The following is a 20,706-nucleotide window of genomic DNA, read 5'->3' as shown; positions in this document are numbered from 1 at the left end:
TTTGTGGCAATTTGAGTATTTGCGGTGATGTAATGTGCGTTTGACAGGATGGGCTGTACCTCGCGTTCGTTTCATACAAATTACAAAACCGAAAAACTTATTTTTTCAAGTGTAAACATACATTTAAATACCCCATATTATGGGTTTTTCGAAAATGACCTTCCATGTAGTGTGTAACACAGCTCTAAGTGAAGTGAAATATCCAGCTAAGGCTTAAATCTGTAAGTGTACAGTGTTTAAAACAGTTTATTTATCTAAAAAAGGGTCAACTTATAGTGCTTCAAATGAGTCGTCTTGATAACGAGTCATTAGGTGTTTTGCAATGACGCGGCTATGAAACAGTAGTTGCGCATGCAAACCCAGGAGATTTGAAACCTGTGGCCCCACCCACTAACACAGAAAAAAAGCCACACACACACACACACACACACACACGCGCGCGCGCACACACACACACACACACACACACACACACACACACACACACACACACACACACACACACACACACACACACACACACACACACACACACACACACACACACACACACACACACACACGTCAAATGAATCACGTTGTGCTCAGAAGGAAATTATTGACAGTCTCTACCCAAAGATGAAACTGTGAAGAGTCAGTGGTTAAGGTTCAGTTTTGCAAAAATACCTCAGCATTATAGCCCAGCCTTGTGCAGTGCTTCTGGAAACTACATACTTGCAAAGAAGACTTCATCGGCTGTTTTTTAAAGGAAGGATCATAAAAGTCTACTGATGGACTATTTCAGAACATGGATCAGTGCATCTGTATCATGGATCAGTTTCTTCCTCTGTTTCACAAGTATAAGTATGTGCGATAAAAATTGTTGCCTCGTTTACTCTAGCTTGCAAATTATGTATTTAGTATCCGGTTAACGTTAACTCTTTATTTTCTCATATCGCATGTAAAGCCGCATTGAAAACACGAGGCGTGCCGCTTTGTTTACGGATCGTCAGCTGTTCCTACACGCATGCAACGGTCAAGTTTCAAAATAGTTTAGCTCAGTTTCGAGGTGAGGTGTTCTGTTTTTGAATGTTTTGGTGTTGTGTCCTCTGAGAAGGAGGGTAATGTGTGTGTGTGCGTGTGTGTGTGCGCGTGTGTGTGCGCGTGTGTGTGCGCGCGTGTGTGCGTGTGCGTGTGTGTGTGTGTGTGTGTGTGTGTGTGTGTGTGAGAGAAAAGAGCAGGTAGACGGTGACGGGCTAGGAGATCTCCTCCCCAGGTCTTGGAGTTTTTGCTCAATAAAATAGTTAGTCGTCTGTATTTTTAAGTCCATCGTCTGTATTGACATTCACCCACTGGCAACCAAAATCCACGCCTTACACTATGAAGCATGTATGCACTGTGACTACTTTTATATTGTTAATTAGCTGCTGGGCATTTCACTCTGTCTCGTGCTGAAGGCTGTCAGTGTTGACCAATCGCAGCAGGCTGTCATCGGTCCAATCAGCGCAGATTAGCTTCGCGCAAAGGAGAGGTTTGTGAACAAATGAATCACTGAACGATTCATATGGGAGTCGCTGGGATAATTAGGTAAAAATAAATGCATATTATAAGACCATGAAAGTGTTTTTTGACCTTGCATGCATATTAGACTGTTGTTGGAGACCCTTACGATCAAAATATAACCCTATTTCATGTATAATAGGGGCTCTTTAAAAGTAGATATTTCAAGCTTTATGTGGATATATTTTTTATGTCTGTGAAGCAAGTATTCGCTGAGATTCCAGTGCATTTGTTGACCATAAAAACTGTCGTAAAAGTACACGCAAATTTGTTGTTTGTTTAATCTGGCCTTAGAACTTGCATTGAATTTCAAGGGAAATTTTGTATTGTACTAACCTCGGTGACCATGGTAAGTCCCAACAGGTAGCTCACAAAACAGACAATAGCTATGAAGATTTCACGCCGATAACCCTTCCGTAGGAAGGATGGATACAGATCCACTAGGGATGTGATCTGCCCTTCCACTTCGACAAACTGGCAAAAGAAATTAAACACTGTCAACACAAACCGGTTTCTTGTTTGCAGACTCAAGCTGAAAAAGTAAATATTATATAATAATTTTGTATGATTATAAAGCATAAAACAAGTTTCCAAGTAAGAATGAATGGTCTCTAGAATGTAACTGTCATTACAATTTCACTAGACTGAGCTAAAAATCTATTGGCTATATATATATATATATAGAATGTTCAGCTATTGTTTGACTGGTCTATACTATAGTAAAAGGCATCTACTGTAAGTAGCAGTATACTTCTTTAATGTTATCCAGCACAGCTGCATGAGTATTTAGATAAGCATACTTAATATGAGTATAAACACGCCACCCTGGGTCAGTGGACTCCCTGGATGTGGATGGACACTGATTTAGCAGAGTATTCAATTTCACCTGGACCAGGAAATGTGATAGTATAGGACTCCAACTGTGCTATGACCCATTAGCTTCCATCAAAAGTTTTTACAAGTTTGTCATCATGTTGACTTGCGTATTGTGACTTAACCTTCTTTACTGAGTTATTCCGGTAACATTTTTAAGAAAGTAGGATAAAAAATATTTCCTATAGACTGGGTTGAACAAAAGCACTAGGCTGTATGCCATTACAACTAGCTGTTAGCATACCTTTGTGTTTTTGATTGACACTCACCTGACTGTCGAGGCCCAACAGCAGAAGCATGATGAAGAAAAGAATGGCCCAAAATGTAGGCAGTGGCATCATAGTCACAGCTTTAGGGTAAGCAATGAAGGCCAAGCCAGGACCTATAGGGAAGAGAACAAAGGGAAGAGGGGGAGGGAGAGAGCGAAATTAGCAAGGCTAGCGATTTGCCCACTTTGATCCATGCCGTTGTATAGCGCATTTAGATGTCGGCACAGACCAAAAAGGAGACATGAAAGAAAAATCGAGTGAGTATCTACATGACAAAGCGATCAAGCCAGGCAAAATTACTGCCAGTGGTTCGTTGCAAGTCCATTGACTGTTTCATTGAATCTTGTTGTGAAATTAGCATCTGGATTTTAGGGAAATCTAGAAAAGGTTTTATCAGCAGTGTGAAATTTTCCCTCATTAACATTTTCAGCACTGCATAGAACAATGTCAGAGATATGGATGCAGCACTGAAACTTCTCCACTTGCTAACATTACTGCAACATCAAACTTAGGATTCAATCTGTTCATCAGAACATGCTGTAAATAGAAAAACCAGCACAGTGCATATATAATAAAGGCAGAGAGCATATTATTGTATTAGTTCACCCAACAATGAAAATATTTTTTTCATTTACTCACTATCTTGTCATTTTAATCACCTGATACTTTTGTTCGCCAACTTATCCAGCACGTTTTACGCAGCGGATGCCCTTCCAGCAGCAACCTATCTCTGGGAAACAACCATACACTCACTCACACTCACACACTACGGACCAATTTAGCCTTCCCAATTTACCTGTACCGCATGTCTTTGGACTGTGGGGGAAACTGGAGCTGCCGGAGGAAACCCACGCGAGCGCAGAGAGAACATGCAAACTCCACACAGAAACGCCAACTGACCCAGCCGAGGCTCGAACCAGTGACCTTCTTGCTGTGAAGCGACAGCACTACCTACTGCGTCGCCATCTTTGGAACTCAAAGTAAGCTTATTTATATGAAATCTGAGAGAGAGAGAGATGGCAGCTAGCTCTCTGCATGGTTACCCACTGAAGCTAATCAGGGCTGTGTTCAGCATGTACCTGTAAGGGCTCCCGCATGGGAAAGCTAGGTTGCTGCAGAAAGTGGTGTTAGTGAGGCCAGCAGGAGGCACTCAACCTGCGGTCTGTGTGGGTCCTAACACCCCAGTATAGTGAAGAGGACTCTATACTGCCCAGTGAGTGCTGTCTTTGGGATGAAACATAAAACAGAAGTCCTGACTCTCTGTGGTTGTTAAAAATCCCAGGATAACGTTCAAAAAGAGTATCCTGGGATTTTACCCCAGTATCCTGGCCAAATTTGCCCACTGGCCTCGGTCCATCATGGCCTCCTAACCATCCCCATATCATAATTGGCTTCATCGCGGTCTCCTCTCCACCAATCAGATGGTGTTTGTTGTGCGGTCTGGCACAATATGGCTGCTGTTGCATTGTCCAGGTGGATGCTGCACACTGGCAGTGGATGAGGAGATTCCTCTCAACGTATAAAAGCGATTTGAGTGTCCAGAAAAGCACTAGATCAATGTAAGAAATTATTATTATTATTAAAGTTATTATCTCATGACCATTGCTGTATATAGAGGATAAGCGAGCTCTCAGATTTCATCAAAAATATGTGTAAAAGCAGGGGTGCCCAAACTGTCCTGGAGGAACAGTGTCCTGCAAAGTTTAGCTCCTACTTTCTTCAACACACCTGCCTGGAGGTTTCTAGTATGCTTAGAAAGAGCTTGATTAGCTGGTTCAGGTGTGTCTGATTGGTGTTAGAACTAAACTCTGCAGGACACTGGCCCTCCAGGACTGAGTTTGGGCACCCCTGGTCTAAGAGATTGAAATGACATGAGTGCGAGTAATTAATAACAGCATTTTCATTTTTATGTGAGCTAATCATTTGATGATCATGTCAAAAGATGATCCATGTAACATGCTATCAATGCCAAAGTACTGTAAGATACACTTTTTGCAGAGTCAGGTTAATGAATCTGTGACTGACCACCCCAAATCTTCTCTATTAAGAGAAAAAAAAATCTTCTAGCTCTCGTCATTTGTAAAGTTTAGAAATGTTTCCAACAGAAGAAACCTGAAAGACTCCCTGACAAGGATCCCATGGCTCCATACAACCAAAATGGTGCTGATATGCACGGAAGTTCAAGTAAAGTTTAGGTTTGTATGTCTTATAAACAAAGTGATAACGATGTTTTTGTGCACCTCACTTGAGCCAGACATACTTAGGCCAAAGTCTCCACAGGGGAAGTCAAAACATGAACCATGCTGAATACTAGACACTTGGAAGGGGAAAATATGGGACCTGAAAGTAATGAAGACATCAGCTGGTTTCTCTCACCATGAGAATTGCTCAAAATGAATCTGAACCACAGGACATAATGCAGCATGAAGATGCCTTGCTATGTGGAGAACTGTCCGACATCTACTAGATGGCCAAAGTACGTAGACACCAGAACATCTCACCCATATGTGCATTTAAACATTTACTTCAAACCATGAGCATTAACAACAAGCTTCTACTCCTCTAGGAAGATGTTCCTGTAGATGTTGGAACGGGGATTTGCTCCCTTTCAGACAATATCATCAGTGATGTCAGGCTCTGGTGATGGGTGATTTGGTGATGGGTGATGTTGATGACATCAAAAAGGTGCTCGAGTTCAGGTCTAAGATTAATGCATGGCAGTCATGTTCTTCCAAACTAGCCTCAGTAAACCTATTCTTTATTGTGGTTGCATGCTCCATTTTAGGCACCTGTTAGTTAGTTCAGAGTGTAGCTGAAATAGCCAAACCCAATAATTAGATAAAGGCATCAACATACTTTTGGCCGTATAGCATGTACAGCTTAGAAAAAGGAACCAATAGGAACAGGCTATTTGATAATAGTCAAATTGCACGAGGAATTTAGAGGACTTAAATTCAAACTCTCCAAAAATCCTGAACTTGGCACAAGATGCATCTGGTTTAGGGTCACCAGTGGAAAATGTTCTGAACAGCAACATGTTGAGTCTTCATTACTAGTGGGTTAGGGCTTATTGTTCCCAGTGACTCCAAGAAAGTTCTCTCCATTAAGTTCTACAGTCTGACGGTTCTACAGATGATTCCAAGCGAATTCCGGTTCCCGCTGAGACCGCCTTATGCATCAACACTTTGGTTTTTATCTGCTCAGTGACGGTGAAGGTTCCAAATTTTAGGGGTTCACTTTAGATCCCAAAACTTATTTAATGGCTCCAAACGGCTTTTATTGTCGTATTTTTTTGCCGAAGTTTTTTCATGTTATTTGCAGCAGCAGTGCCCACCATCACTGCTACTAGACCCTCGTACCTGACTCTGCCACATCGGCAATGTCCACCCCTTGCTCTTGTGCCATGAAGCCCAGGACGGAAAATATTGCGAAGCCAGACACAAAACTGGTAGCGCTGTTCAGGCCTCCCAGCAGCAAACAGTCCCTATGTCACACATATGTCATGGAGTTTGTTAATTAAAACACAGGTTCCCTGTGTTCCCACTTTGCCCATTGACTGGACTAAGCCCACCTCCCACCCCCGGGGTATCAAAACCCACCTGTAGCAGTTGTATTTGTACTTGTTGTAGCTTCCCAGTGACGTCATGGCTCCAAGACAGATAGCGTAAGAGAAGAAAATCTGAGTCCCAGCGTCAATCCACACCTGTACACAAGACACCAAACCATTCGTTGACTGACAACATGAATTGAGCAAACTCAAATATTTGCATGGGTTCTGCCTCTCGAAGGTCCTTCAGAACTGTATACACCATTAAGGACTAATATAAATTGTTTCAACAACTACATGTCATGTTTAGATTTGTAGCTTTCTGACCGAAGCCATCACAAGCTTTATTTATGTCGACTCTTTTGCACATCTTGGGTTTCTGTCTGTAAACTGTACATCCAAAGTTTATTCTGTTTTTAAGTTGCGGAGGGTAATTGGTTTACATTATGTCCACAACTGTAAACAGCACTTTTACTGCTGAAAAATCCATGTTAAGTAGCCAAGTCATAAACCTATGTTTTGAATTTGGTCAAGCAAAAGTTGGTCTATCTGTTAAAGTTAGCTGACCAAGGTAGCCTTTTGAAGCCTCATTCAACTTATGCCAGAAACCAACTATTATAGTCTTTATAGTAAGACTGATGGCTATAGTGACCCAATACATGTGTTAGAAGCACTTGAGACATTGTGGAATTGAGTTTCAGCAGTTGGTAATATTGTAAAGCATCTTGAGGAGACATGTTAATAGCCATGAGATCTTACCTCTGGGTCTCCGAGGCGAGTCACATTTGGGTACAGATAAAATTTGATGCCCTCGGTTGCCCCAGGAAGTGTGACACCACGTACTAGCAGGACAATTAACATGACAAATGGGAATGTTGCTGTGACGTAGACAACCTAAGTAGAAAAGCCAGAACAATGAGGTCAAATTGATTGCTGTCATTCTATGAAAATCTCACTAAGTTGTGTTTGAGATGTGACAAAAATATAAAGCAGAGCTTTTTCACAAGGTCTTTGAAAGACATGTCAAACTTTCCACATTCTGAAATGACACCATTCAACAGTTTCCTAGGCTAACATGCAATTTACAGATTAACTTCTCTGACTCAATGTGATTTTTGGTCAGACAGTGAGGAAATAATGTGCTGTTTTCCTCCCATCTTGTAATGTTTGGTTTGGCTGGAAATTGTATTTTGAACACAATGTTGAAAGTCAAAACTTTATTTATTTTCAAGTAGATTTAAAGCAGCCATGTGTCTCAAAAAAGTAAATGAATACTACTGTTATTATCACATTTACAAAAAAAAGTGTAGGAAAGACGAGATTATAATAACTCAACAAATCAAATTCCAAACATTGCTGAATTGTGTTGGATTTATGTATTATTTGGGCAGCATGAATCAGCTGTTATTGTGTAAAGAGGAATGTCTTAAAGTAGATAAAGTAGAAAGAGAACAACTTAATGTGACAATGTCTTGGCTGAAACAACAACCCACAACTGCATTATGAGAGTAAAGTGTGCACAAGTCCAGAAAAGAGGTCTACTGATTGATACTACAGTCTCTATTAATGCTATTATGCTAGAGCTTCCCTTGCTGATAATCACCAAGGAACACCTGTTATATGTTGACAACACTGGCTAAAGTAACATTCAAATCTCCCTAGCTACTTATAACTCTAATGACACTGTAAAAACTAATATTAGTAGTTCTTAAATTAACTGACTGAGGTTGAAAAGAAATCATGTAATGCAACCAAGCTTACCTTCCCAGTGGACTTAACACCTTTCCAGATACAGAAGAAACAGATGACCCACATAGCGAGCAGACAGAGAGCCAGATCCCATTTAACATGACCCACCTGCTCGATACCATCTGAGATGCTGAGAACATTTCGCCTGTGGTGAAAAAAAAAAGTTTGCTGGTGAGACACTCTGAAGCCCATGGGGGTGTTTATGAAGCTATAATTCAGATAAACAACTACATGTAATCAAATACAGTCAATCAAAGCATTCAATTTGCCATGACAAATTCATTCTCAACAGAGGAAAATGTACCAGAACAACAGCTTAATCATTACAGAACTGAGGTAGCCAACTCTGATACTGAAGGGCCACCTTCCTGAAGACTTAGTTCTCAACTATGTTTATTGCCTGTCTTTAATTTTCAAGTAATTCCGAACACCTTTATTAGATGGGTCAGGTTAGATTAAGCTTGTAGCTAAACTCTGCAGTATGGTAGCTCTTAAGAAGTTAGATAAACCTGATATAGGCTTAATGTCTTTTAGATCAGGGCCATTCATTCCTGATCCTAGAAGGCTACTTTTCATGCAGAATTTAGCTTTAGTCTGTTCTAACATACCTACTGCACCTGGATTCTGAAGACATTCAGGTTTTTATAACAAAGTTTGGAGCAAAGCTCTAGAAAAAATGTGTATCAGAAAAAAAAAAAAAAAGATCTAGACCAGGGATGAGCAACTTTAGTCCTGAGGGATTATTGTCCTGCAGAGTCTTACTCCGACCCTCATCTAAGGCAATCTAACAATGGTCTAGATCAGGGGTCACCACACTTGGTCATGTAGGGCCGGTGTCCTGAAAAGTTTAGATCCAACACTAATTAATTACACCTGAACAAGCTAATCCAGGTGTAACTAGTTTAGGCTTCCAGGCTTGTGTGAATGGTGGGACTAAACTCTGCAGGACCATCAGAACCAAGTTTGGTGACCTCTGGTCTAGGTCCCAGATCCAAGATCACGATCCTTGATGCAGGTCCTAGAGAGTTGCAGTCCCACAGAGTTTGATTTGGCCTTGATAAAAATTCAGGTGGAATTTTGTTGTTACATTGTTCAGATCTGTTTGATTAGGGTAGGTGTTGAACTCTACAGGACTGTGGTTCTCAGTGACCAAATTTGCCTACCCTGGGTTAAGAAGACTCTACAAGAGTGTTTATAGTGATTTGTGTTTACAATTCCCTTGTGACATAAAATCCATCTAACATGACTCAAAGACACAAACACTCTTCCTCATGAACATTTTAGTGCACAGTTAAATACTAGCCTAAAGTGCCATCAGCTGGTAAAAATTATGCTTAAGAATAGCAAATTGAACAGAAAGAACAGCGATTGTATTTTGTTAATTTAAGAATCAATGTAGATCTGATTTCTTAAACAACTTTTTGCTAAAGCTCTAATGACTACATACTCAAGACATGCTTCACACAAGCATGAAGTCACCATTTTCAAAGATTCCCATATTGGGTTTTTACACAGAAACAATAGGAATAGAGTTTTCAAAAACCCACTTTTAAAAAAATGCATAAAACATTCCATTTTTGGCTGAAACCATGGTCATCAAATGGGGTATGAGCTCCAAAGTTATTTAAAGTAATAGAGGACAACTGTATTAATAAATGTGGCAATGTCTTTAGTTCATAACTCCACAACTTTTCGGGATGACTTACAAATGTGTACTTGGTGGACAAATACTTACTCCCAGAACTCAGTGACGGGGGAAGTGAAGTTAGTGGCGTTCGCAGCTGCCCAGAGTGTCTTGTTCCTGCGGAGAGTATCCTCAACACAGTTTTCAGTGTTCCACTTGTTGTTGCAGCTTGCCCAGGGGAGCTCAGGCTGAAAGCACTGGAACAGGTAGTACAAGCCCCAGGCCAGGATCACAATGTAGTAGATGTTCAGCAGAGAAACGATCACGATGGATGCATAGCCAATACCTGGTACAAACACAGGAGTGCCGACATTAAGCCAATGCCATGCTGACCTGCCTCAGTGTGTGGTAGATCATTGTGATCATTGTGTTATTTTATTATAACCTTAATGAAAGCAATGAAATAAGTTGTGCTCCAGCAGAGCGTGAGAATGGTTAAATAAGTCACAAATTTATTTAAGACCTTCTTGTCCTTGCCATTTAAACATAGAAAAATCTTGTCCAAGGTTGGAGGAAAATGATGTAAGACACTGGTTCAGAGTCTGATCTTGTGTAAATCAATGTTGGCCAGATTGACTGGAAAGCAAAACAGACCAAATCTGTCACCTCATTCACTGGCAGAGGGATTTGAGTAATTCAACACTTTGGATTTAATGATTGTTCATTAGTAAACTCTGTTTAAATAAGTAATGAATTTGCAGAATCTGTGGTCAGAAGACATTATTGTGAGGTTTGAAATGCTCTCTTATATAACATATTTTGCTGGAGCAATAAGCTGGGCAATTCCACTGAATCAATCTTGGTTTTGGTGCCTTTTTAAGGGTACAACAGTGGGGCACAAACCACCAACTTTCTGATCATTAGACCTCCGCATCAGTCAGTTCACCACACAAGCTGAAGAGGTGTCCAGTTATGCAAGCTACTGTTCATAAGCAGCACCCTGTTTTAGCAATGCACAGAGTGACAGCTGCTGATGTGACCCTGCCTCTACTAGCCTGAAAATGAAACTACTATAAGTCCCTAGAGTTGAAAGAAGACAGCCTGCAATTAACAGACTGCTTACATTAAAATACACCAATGCAGGCTGCTTTAACATGTTTCCATTTCACTCAGCATTGCAAAGCTGTCACCTATATAGAAATAATCTATTTTATCAAACTTGACCAGAACTTGAACTCGGTCATGAGTTCGTGTTGAAGTGCTTCTTCTTCTTTTTTTCCCGATATGGCATTTAATATGAATTTCCTATCAGACACCCCAGATGAAACCTGTGTCGCAGAGCCTATCTTCAGATACAGCTGGTGGTATCTGTGACACACCTCTCACCCTGTGTCCTTAGCAAAGGGGTCAGGGTGGCTCCCATGGCCCCATCTTCCCCTACTGGTAGATCCTGTAATTACACCCTCTGGCAGCGAAAAAATATTGTATGGTTCTCCATTGACAGCTATTTTTAAAAAAGCACTGACGAAAGAGTGATTGTTTTAATTGTCAAACTGTATTTTAAGGTACAATTCTATCTATTAACAAACCATAAACTATGCCTTTTAGCTCAATAATTGCCTAACTTGCTGCTATTTATTACAGTAGTTATAAAGGTAGTAGTTTTGTTTAGGTATTGGGTTGGATTTCTTATACAGCCAATATCTTAACAATAGACAGGAAATGAGCCACAAATTCATAGTGAGAATTAGTCACTAACATTTTATTATTTAACTTATTTTTCAGCAAAGAGATCCTTGAATCTCACCTGTAAATATGGGACAAAGTTTCTCCCAACAGGTGATTCCTCCCTCAGAGGTGAACTGACCAAGAGCCACCTCCAGGAAGAACACGGGCAGTCCTCCGCCGAACAGGAAAATGAAGTATGGGATGAGAAAAGCACCTAAATGGAGCCAAGAGAACATTCATTTAATTCTGTCAACTATTATGATCATTTACCAGCTGGATTAGTGTTCAACTCCTATTTCTCATGGAGTTCAACAAGTCTAATGCTTTGACAGTGATTTCACATTGTTATTCTTTTTTTTTTTTGTACTTCTGTTGTTGCGTTGTGAAGTATGTGGAAGATCGAAGGATTCTCTTTTTGAAAATACTTTAAATGGAAGATCTCTGAGGTGTATTTGCTAATCTGAGAGTGTATTAATAATAAAGCCTTTTAGAAAGAATGTCTCTTACTCGTACCATCAAACTCCAAAGAAGCACCATAAAAATGGTCTTGAATATCAATTGTCCATGTATTTGATTGAAAATGCATTGTCATTGCTCATGGGTCACATGATAGCCCATACCATGAGCTAAAACAAGAGTCCTTTTATCACACACTTTCATATGATAATGAAAAATGTGGAATAGCGTAAAGAGTCGTACAGACTTGAACAACTCGATAACTTCTTCACTTTAAAAAGTTACTAGTTAACTTAAAACAGTAAGTAAACTCTTTGCCCTATAAAGAACACTCTACTTTTTGCAAATAGGCTCATTTTAGAAGTCACCTAGAGTTAAACAGTTGAGTTTTACCATTTTTTGTATCCATTTAGTGTAAACTTGGAGGGCCGGTGTCCTGAATAGTTTAGCTCCAACTTCCTTCAACACACCTGTATGGAAGTTTCAAGTATACCTAGAAAGAGCTTAAATAGCCGATTCAGGTGTGTCTAATTTGAGTTAGAACTAAAATAGGCAGAACACTGGCCCTCCAGGACCAAGTTTGGGCACGCCTGATTTAGTGGATCGATGGGTCTGGCAAGAGCACTTCTAGCTTAATTTAGCATAAATCATTGAATTGGAGAAGACCATTAGCATATGCCTTAAAAAAAAAATAATAAAAAATAAAAATTCCCGATTTAAAACTTGACTCTTCTGTAGCTCTGCACTACGACTAGCGGAAAATAAATTTTCCAGGCCAATATGTTTAGGAACTATACTCTTATTCGGCAACATAATTAAGAGACCCGTTTTGTGCAAGATGCTAATAGTCAATTCAATGCTAGGGTAAGCTAAACACGTTTAGAAAGATTGCGGAATGAATTAAAAATGGTAAAAGTTAACTGTTTAACTGTAACAGTAACTGTAAAATTGAGCCTATTACCCAAAAAATTGAGTGTTCCTTTAAAATGAAGTAAATGAACTAAGTGCATAATTATAAAATATAAGTAACTTAACAGTTCTGAGTTATGATGAGTTTACTCACTTTTTTATTAAAGTCAACTTGTTGCTTTTAATGCAGTGGTTTTTCTCTCTTTTTTTAAAGTAAGAAATTGTTTTTACAGTGTTGTTTGTCCTACTTAATCAAATGATGAGTAAATGATGACCATTTTTATTTATCCCGTTTGTGTCCTGTAGAGCTGATTAAACAAAATTACAACTGTCGCTTTGGTGGTCAAAGTCCAAAAGTATCAACAATATACTTACCTCCGCCATTCTTGTAGCAGAGGTACGGGAACCGCCAAACGTTGCCTAAACCAACGAAACCCCCGGCGACTGACAGAAGAAAGTCAAGCTTGCTAGCCCACTTTTCCCTTTGGGGGTGTTTTCCTTCAGCTTCATCCTCCGGCCTCGTGCCCGGGCTCTTTCCCGGGGACGGTTTCAGAATGTCTTTGTGGAAGTCCTTTAGACACTGGAGTTTCTCCTTCTGAGCCATGCTAAAAGACGAGAACAAAGGGTCAAAATCCTTGAATGAACCCCAAAGGCCTTAGGTTCAGACGTCAAGAAGATCACATAGCATTCTGTTTTCTAAAACATTTATAACTGGGACAAACATGCATAGTTAATTTAGAGCAGTCGCTTTGCAAGGCCTGAGAAATGTTTACACAAGAGGATAATGTGATGGTTAACGTGATTAAAGTAGCAGCGGCTTTGTGTGGTTTGATCACAGGAAGTCTTCATGTATGGCATAACTGCAAGCACTGTTTTAAGATTGTCTTGATACTTGGTACAATAACCTAGCTACACTAATAGCATAATAAATGTAGCTTTTAAACTGATAAGAATCGTTGCTCTCTTTGCTGCTTGTGAAGCGTGTCTGTAGTCAACACAAAATGATGCTAAAATATAACCACAATAGCCCATGAGTAAGAAAACACATCAGCATTTAACACAAACAAGTTTGGAGTCAGCATGAAATCAATACTGACGCAGGTTCTGTTTTCAAAGAAAGTCCTTTAGTCGTTTTTATTTATATTTGACATTACTGTGGAACAGGACTAATCGAATCAGGTCCCAATGTATAAATAGCCTGTAATACATCACGTTACGTCTTGCAAGAAAACCCGAAAGCAGTCACGCACATAAATGAAAGCCGATTTAATAAAAACGACTTAATTCATTTACTGCGCTTTTGCTGCAGAACCTTCTATGTGTTTATCCGAACCATGTTTTCTTTAACTAACACACTGTTTACACTGTCAGAATTCTATTCAGAGGATGGAGTAATTATGTCAGGCATGGCGTCTTCTGTTTCAAAGCACGAGCCAAACTTGCCATGGAGCCCCTAAGATGAATCCCACAGAGTAAGATACCAAAGTCAGCTCCAACATCTCTACCCATTCCAGACTCCCTCACAGCTTGGCAATGCTTGAACAAACTATAGCCCCACTGTGAGGCCGTTTTCTTCAACACAAGTCTGCTTATTTTTTTCCACTGCTCTCAAGGAGACTGAAAAAGAGGGGGAAAAATCCTCGGCGTGTTTGACAATCAGTAAATACATGTGTATTCTCTTTTCCGTTGCTTTACTAAACACACGCCTTAATAAACATGTTAATTAGTGTGGCGGCAGGCCAGGACTTCCAATATAATCTGTAGCTGTTTTCCGGACAGCAATTTAACAATGTTTAAATGGTATTCGGATGTCTTAAGGTTGGTAATACTTTGAGAAGTTAAGTGTTATTTTTACAACACTAAATGGTTTCCATGTAATGGAAGCATCTCTGTTATATCTCTGATTTTGGCACAGTTATTCAATAGCTAAAAGCACTTAGATATGTCTAAAAAGTTCAAGAAATTACCATCATCCTCTTGAGGTACTGTAGGTTAAATCTGTGTACTTCAAAAGCTTAGGAGCTCACTACAACTCAAACACGTTCTGTTACATAACCAGAGCGAAATCCTCTAGACACTTTCCATTTCCACTCAAAACACTATGATGAAAACGTCACTGGCCGGGAGTCAAAGCAAGCAAACTATTGGGTTTAAAAAACATGACTCATCTTGTAGGTGCCTTATTGGTTTGATTTAAACTAAACTGCCGTATAATATATAGCTAATATAAATATACAACATATACAAAGTAATATAAATATATTGTAAATACTGTTCAGTTTTAAAACATTTCTAACATAGCATCTATTATTCAAACCTAACTGCAAATCGGTTTGTCACAATAGTCATTATATCAGCTAAACACGCAATACATGTTTACATTAAAAGTCACCAACATTTTGATTGTTTTATTTAGAAATTTTGGATCATGCAAGTCCAGAACAAAGGATCTGATGGTGCTAAAATGCATAAAAATGGCACACACTGCTGGAATGTGGTGACAATTTTGACTAATGTTGAATTTTGATGAATGTTTTGATAATTTTACAGCTTACTTTGAGACACTGACTATCAACTTATCGTGTAATACATCATGTTTACATTAAAAGTCACCAACATTTTAGCTGATTGCGCAGACTCTGCCATCAAATATTACCGACAGGTTTTTAAAATTTGCTGAAAACTACTGACGGATTGTAAGAAGTCGTAGTCAACTTCCCGAAAAAAAGAATGGCGCAAAAAATAAATGTGCAAAATATATAAGTAAATTGATGAAAACGCAATTTATTGGATATTTATAATGTACATCACCAGTGTCAAAAGTTTATATTAGGAGATGTATGTATTTTATTTAAATTATAGAATTATAAATGGTGTATGCCTATTTGCACCATCGTGATGTTGTATGGTCCTATACAAAGAGGCATAAGATAGTCTTAAAATGACAATAATATTAAATATCGCAATAATTTTTGACAATATAATCGCACAACATTAAATATTTACCTTTACAAACCTAACTACAAACACCAACGACTTTGACGACTTTCCAAATAAAAACTACCAAACAATCTCTCAATTCAAGAACTGCCTTTCACTTACATGTCCTTCATGGCTGAATCCAATAGGTTTATGTTGTTCTCTCAGCAGACACCATACCTCTGACCACACGGCCTCAATCTCTCCAGAGCTCAGTGTAAGCCGAGGTGACACCGCGACCCGCCCACAGACTAAGACAATTAAAAGTAATCAGTAGATTGGTCACAGAGGATAACCTGTGCAGCAGTCGGCTCGATGGTAAATTTCCACTCCCCAGAAAGCGTCAGAGGTCTATCTGAAACTATTTATCTTTGCATGTGCGCCATCCACTTGTGGCAACCTGAGCCACAGACGCGACAAACAAGAGCATGTGGACAGCAATCCACACCTCAGCTGCATTTCACTTGAACAGCTGATGGTTTCCAGACTGTTGTCGAGCCTCCTGCCATTAATAGCTTTTCCTTTCAAGACCAGCAGCTTAGATGAGCATGCTTTACCAAGTAGTCAAAGGACTCAAGGTATAATTAGGGGCTTTTTTTGAAAAAGGAGGACAATAATTGTCTGACTGACAAATCTGAATTAGATTCCGGTCAGTAGTGAAGCAAACACAAGGCCTAGTGCATTTGCATAGGGCTAAATGTGGCAAGTAACAAAAGGCTATTGTATGACTGGTTCTCCTCTGCCTTTTGCCTTTGGCAGAACAGCCTTGATAATGGGACAATGGCAATTTGTGCTTGCAGGACCATTTTGTATAGAAATTTTGGATCAGGCAACTACAAAACAAAGAATCGGCTGGTTCTAAAAGGTCTAAAAATGGCACACACTGCTGGAATGTGGTGACAATTTTGACTCATACAGCCTACTTTGAGACACTGACTAGTTTTGTCTGATTCCCATTTTGGAACAACAGCTGAGAGCTGGTGCACAATATCAAATACTTTCCTTCAGTAGAAGAAGGAGAGGCTTAACTCCTGAATCCTCAATTAATTGGTATAGCACCCTAAATGGAAGTGATCTGTTCTTCCGCATCTGTGCATCTCATAGCCTGTGGCTGTCAAAGGCTTGTTTGGCCATCAACTTTATCATCTAGCTGAAAGGCAGGAATGGTCGCTTCATAGTCTTGACTATCGAGGAAGGCTTCAGGTCAGCACGAGGCACTTGGCTCATTATGTAACTGTCCCTATTTTAGACCCATGTACGTTTCCTGAGTGCTCTCACATTAAATTCCCATCTTTACGCACTCGTTCCAGCACATAAACTGAGATCAGAGCATTAGAAGCACACCCTTAACTGTGCATGTAAACTTCACAATAAAGCAGTTGATGCATGAAACGTTATGAACAGTAAATGTCATGAACATTAAATGTCAGTTGTTAACAGCGGAGTTTAAACCCCTTTAACTTGTGCACGATCTATGACGTGATGCATTGTGCTAGTCCACTAATTGCTGAAGGTCAAGACACTTATATTTGCGTCGTGTCACTGGGCTCCCAAGGTGGAACAGTTGACGAGGTAGTCCCATTTACGATTATTATTCAACTGACCCCAAAGCACCCCCTTGCAGTCCCATAGCGCTCCTTGGATCAAGTTTAATAGCCGTGCTTTATTGTACATGACAACACAAACAAACACAAAACTTGTCTCTGTGGATTCAGGGTCATTATGTTGGCTATGAAATATAATTAAGAGAAAATCTAAGTAAATATTGTCAGTTCTTGGAGAGGCAATGTTAGACACCACTATAAGGAAACCTAAGACGGTGTTTGATAATTAAATGGTATTCACTGTAGGCTTGCATGTTTATCTTACTGTAAAGACATACATACATACAAGTATGCTGTCCTAAAATAACACGCTTTACCGGTTTGCATGCAACAAACCAATAACCTGATAATGTAAATACACCAGGTAACATGTGTTGATGTATTGTACTTACTAGTTAAATTGTTATATTTTAGCTTATAGTTAATTGTAAAATTGTATTTTTCTAGCTAATAGTTATATTTTATGCAATTTTTGATGCTAAATCAGCGTTAAAATACTTTTTCTTAAGGGAAAAATAGTAATATTTGTCCTGTGGCTGGACAAAATACATACATATATATTTTTTATAGTATGTAATATATACATATATATTTTATAGCATGTTATAGAGATAAAAAATAGAGAGACAAAACACAGGTTAAGGTGTTTGCATGTTGTCAAATTTGCAGTATCGGACAAAAATCTACCTGTGCTGATTATTTTATGCCATTCATGACCATATTCTGATCAAGAGAATTGGGTTTAAATGGCCACATGCATTGTTGCGTATTGAGCAAAATCAGTTTAAGAAGTTGCATGCAAGCACACTCATTGCTGCATATTGATATTGTTACTATCCCAACATTTATTTAGCTTCAAAAGCATTATTTGTTTTGATCTGTCTTGTATCCAAAACATAAAAACCATAATTTAGCCCCTCAAGGTTTATGCCATAAATTAAGTCAATTGCTCAGACTTGTCAGTAAAATCTAGCCAGAGCAGATCAGTTTTCTGTCATCAGTCTCCAGTGTCCACCAAGAACTTTAACCCTTGTGTATTAACGACTATTAAAATGTCATGTTTGTTCAAGCGAAATATTTGTCACCAGACCAAATTAACAAGCAGGGAAGCCAAAAACAGCCAAATAACTGCAGCGAAAATGATTGTGGACAACTTTATAAATGTGTAGCTTTCACAGTGTGGCATCCTTAAGATTTATTAGTGGTAAAAGGATGAGACGGTATTATCATTTATTATTATTGCATGATAATAACATAATAACAAATCAGTGAACACAGTGAAGCATTCAAAACTTCAACTTGAGTTCGCTAGAAAAATTGCACTAAATAACAATTTTGGCATCCACACTGGAAATTTGGCTTAGTAATTATTTCAAAGAGAGAAAGAGAGAGAAAAACAAGCAGGAAAAGAGTTCAAAGTCTAAACCAAATTCTGGCCAGAGGTATTTAGGCAGAGGCTTTGTGACATTTATTGACATCAATTAAAAATGAGCTGATAGGCTCATATTTGTGGTCCATTTTATAGCCTTCAAGATAAAGACAACAGACTGAATAACTTCCATTCTAAGAGAATGGCATCTGTCCCAAATACCTACTGACTGTTGCTCTTATCTGTGAGCTAGGTATGCAAGCTGGCTTGTGTACAGAAACCTAAACTCTGTATCCTGTGTAGTGTTTGTTTGATGAGGGCTCTAGACAGCTAGAGAGCCGCTTGACTTCCGCATAACCCTAAGTAGGGAACAAGACGAGGTGAACTTGTCTGCGAGAGTCCTCCTTGCGGTGTAATTTCTGTCAGTTTATCTGTTAGGATGCTGGTCCAAGCGAAAAGCATCCCGTTGGTTAGCATGATGTGTTAAGTTATCCTTTTTGTGTGACGAGTTTTTATTTATTTATTTATTTATTTATTTATTTTACTTGCCGTTTATAGACGAGGAGCTTACAGACAAACACGCGTTTACACGGGAAAACATTACGTTATTATTATAATCACTTTAAACGCCTTATACTTTAAACGCCAGTTCCGTTTCGTTTCACTTCTGATATGAACGCGTCCTTGCGTGAACTGCGTGCAAGAACAACGTCACAAAACCAGCATCCCACTACTTATTAGAAGGCGTAAGAATTGCAAACATTTTTCGAAAATTCGCTTTTTTTTCTTCAAAACGCATCCAACAGGTTGTTGACGCGCTTCTCTGTGAAGCTGCATCTTTGTGAACGAGAATTGCTCATTTATAGTATCAAATCCGTTAATTCGTTCTTCTGAGGTGAATATCAGGTAAAACCCGTGTTTTAAAGTCCTCTGTGAGACTGATTTCCATCAGGCTGTCTATTCTTAACTCCATGCAGTCAGCACTCGGTTATATTTGTCTGGGGTGGGAGTGCGAGAAACTCAATGACAAGTGACAGCATCAACGCTAACGCATGAGCTCTTTCTCCTTATGGGTTTAAATAGGCTGTCAAATCATTATAAAATGAATGAGACTTATATATATATATATATATATATATATATATATATATATATATATATATATATATATATATATATATATATATATGTTAGCAGTGCTGCAGTATTTTAGATAGCAGTTTTGAAATCATAACGTGACAAAACATCTAGATAACGTTAAACTGTTCAAGTACTTCCTGGATGTCTTGTCAAACTCACTTGAGCATGTAATGACAACTAAAACAAGATGTTTAATTTCTTAAGTGATGTCTGAAAACATTCTTAAATGAACAAAAAAAATCTAATAAAAGCGTATTTGTTCTCGCATCTGTGTATTAGTCTCAATACAAGGAGCAAACAGTTGAAATAACCTTACCTTTACTGTTTATTTCCTTTAATTCCTTTGAAACGGTCTTGTCCCTTCTGTATTGTGCGGCGGTTGGCTGCTGAATAACAGCAGCAGCGGTAAATTTAGTTTATGAGCTTTTTTCTGACCTTTGTCTCTCAACATGGGTGACCATTAGACATCAGTTGTGGAAAAACACCGGCCTGCCTCCTATTCGCGGCAGCAGCGCGTCTTCTTAAAGCGGCCGCTTCCTGTGTTCAGAAAAGCGCGCCTCGTCTGTCAGTCTGCGCTCCACAGCGCCGCCTCTGGCGAACAGTGGCGCTACAGCCTCAATACTTCTGCCTCAAGAAAACTCTCTTTGTAATACACGTATAAAAGGCCAATTCAGGTATAGAATCATAACCAGTGTAGAAAACACAGACATAGTGCAGGCACATAGGTAACTTAATTAAACACAAAACTAATGGTCAAATGAACAGACAATAACAAGTAAAAAGCAGTCTTAGGTTGCACAGTTATATTTTTTGCCAAAACTACATTGTATGAGTCAAAATTATATATATTTTTCTTTTATTCTAAAATTAATTCAAATATTATTAAAGATCATGTTCCATGAACACATTTGGTACATTTT

At 39.0% G+C, this 20,706-nt stretch overlaps 1 protein-coding gene across 2 annotated transcripts in view; it reads right to left on the bottom strand.

Moving 5' to 3' along the window:
- The window catches only part of slc6a6b (solute carrier family 6 member 6b), a 37,271-nt gene extending 16,982 nt beyond the window's left edge, over positions 1-20,289 (bottom strand). Inside the window, exons 1-10 of one of the 2 annotated variants that reach the window (XM_056448131.1) lie at positions 20,103-20,289; positions 13,070-13,299; positions 11,409-11,543; positions 9,713-9,947; positions 7,990-8,122; positions 6,988-7,122; positions 6,281-6,384; positions 6,041-6,165; positions 2,682-2,794; positions 1,876-2,013 (exon numbers count right to left, since the gene is read on the bottom strand). In XM_056448131.1, coding sequence (XP_056304106.1) covers positions 1,876-2,013; positions 2,682-2,794; positions 6,041-6,165; positions 6,281-6,384; positions 6,988-7,122; positions 7,990-8,122; positions 9,713-9,947; positions 11,409-11,543; positions 13,070-13,298 — 1,347 coding nt within the window. In that variant the 5' untranslated portion in view covers position 13,299; positions 20,103-20,289. Of the gene's footprint in view, positions 1-1,875; positions 2,014-2,681; positions 2,795-6,040; positions 6,166-6,280; positions 6,385-6,987; positions 7,123-7,989; positions 8,123-9,712; positions 9,948-11,408; positions 11,544-13,069; positions 13,300-15,796; positions 15,951-20,102 lie in introns of those variants that run through there. The other variant, XM_056448130.1, reaches the window with a different exon arrangement.
- Between the last annotated feature and the right edge of the window lie 417 nt (positions 20,290-20,706).

The sequence above is a fragment of the Danio aesculapii genome, chromosome 22, assembly GCF_903798145.1.
Source record: "Danio aesculapii chromosome 22, fDanAes4.1, whole genome shotgun sequence".
NCBI lineage: Eukaryota > Metazoa > Chordata > Actinopteri > Cypriniformes > Danionidae > Danio > Danio aesculapii.
This window is presented reverse-complemented; position numbering and strand designations above follow the sequence as displayed.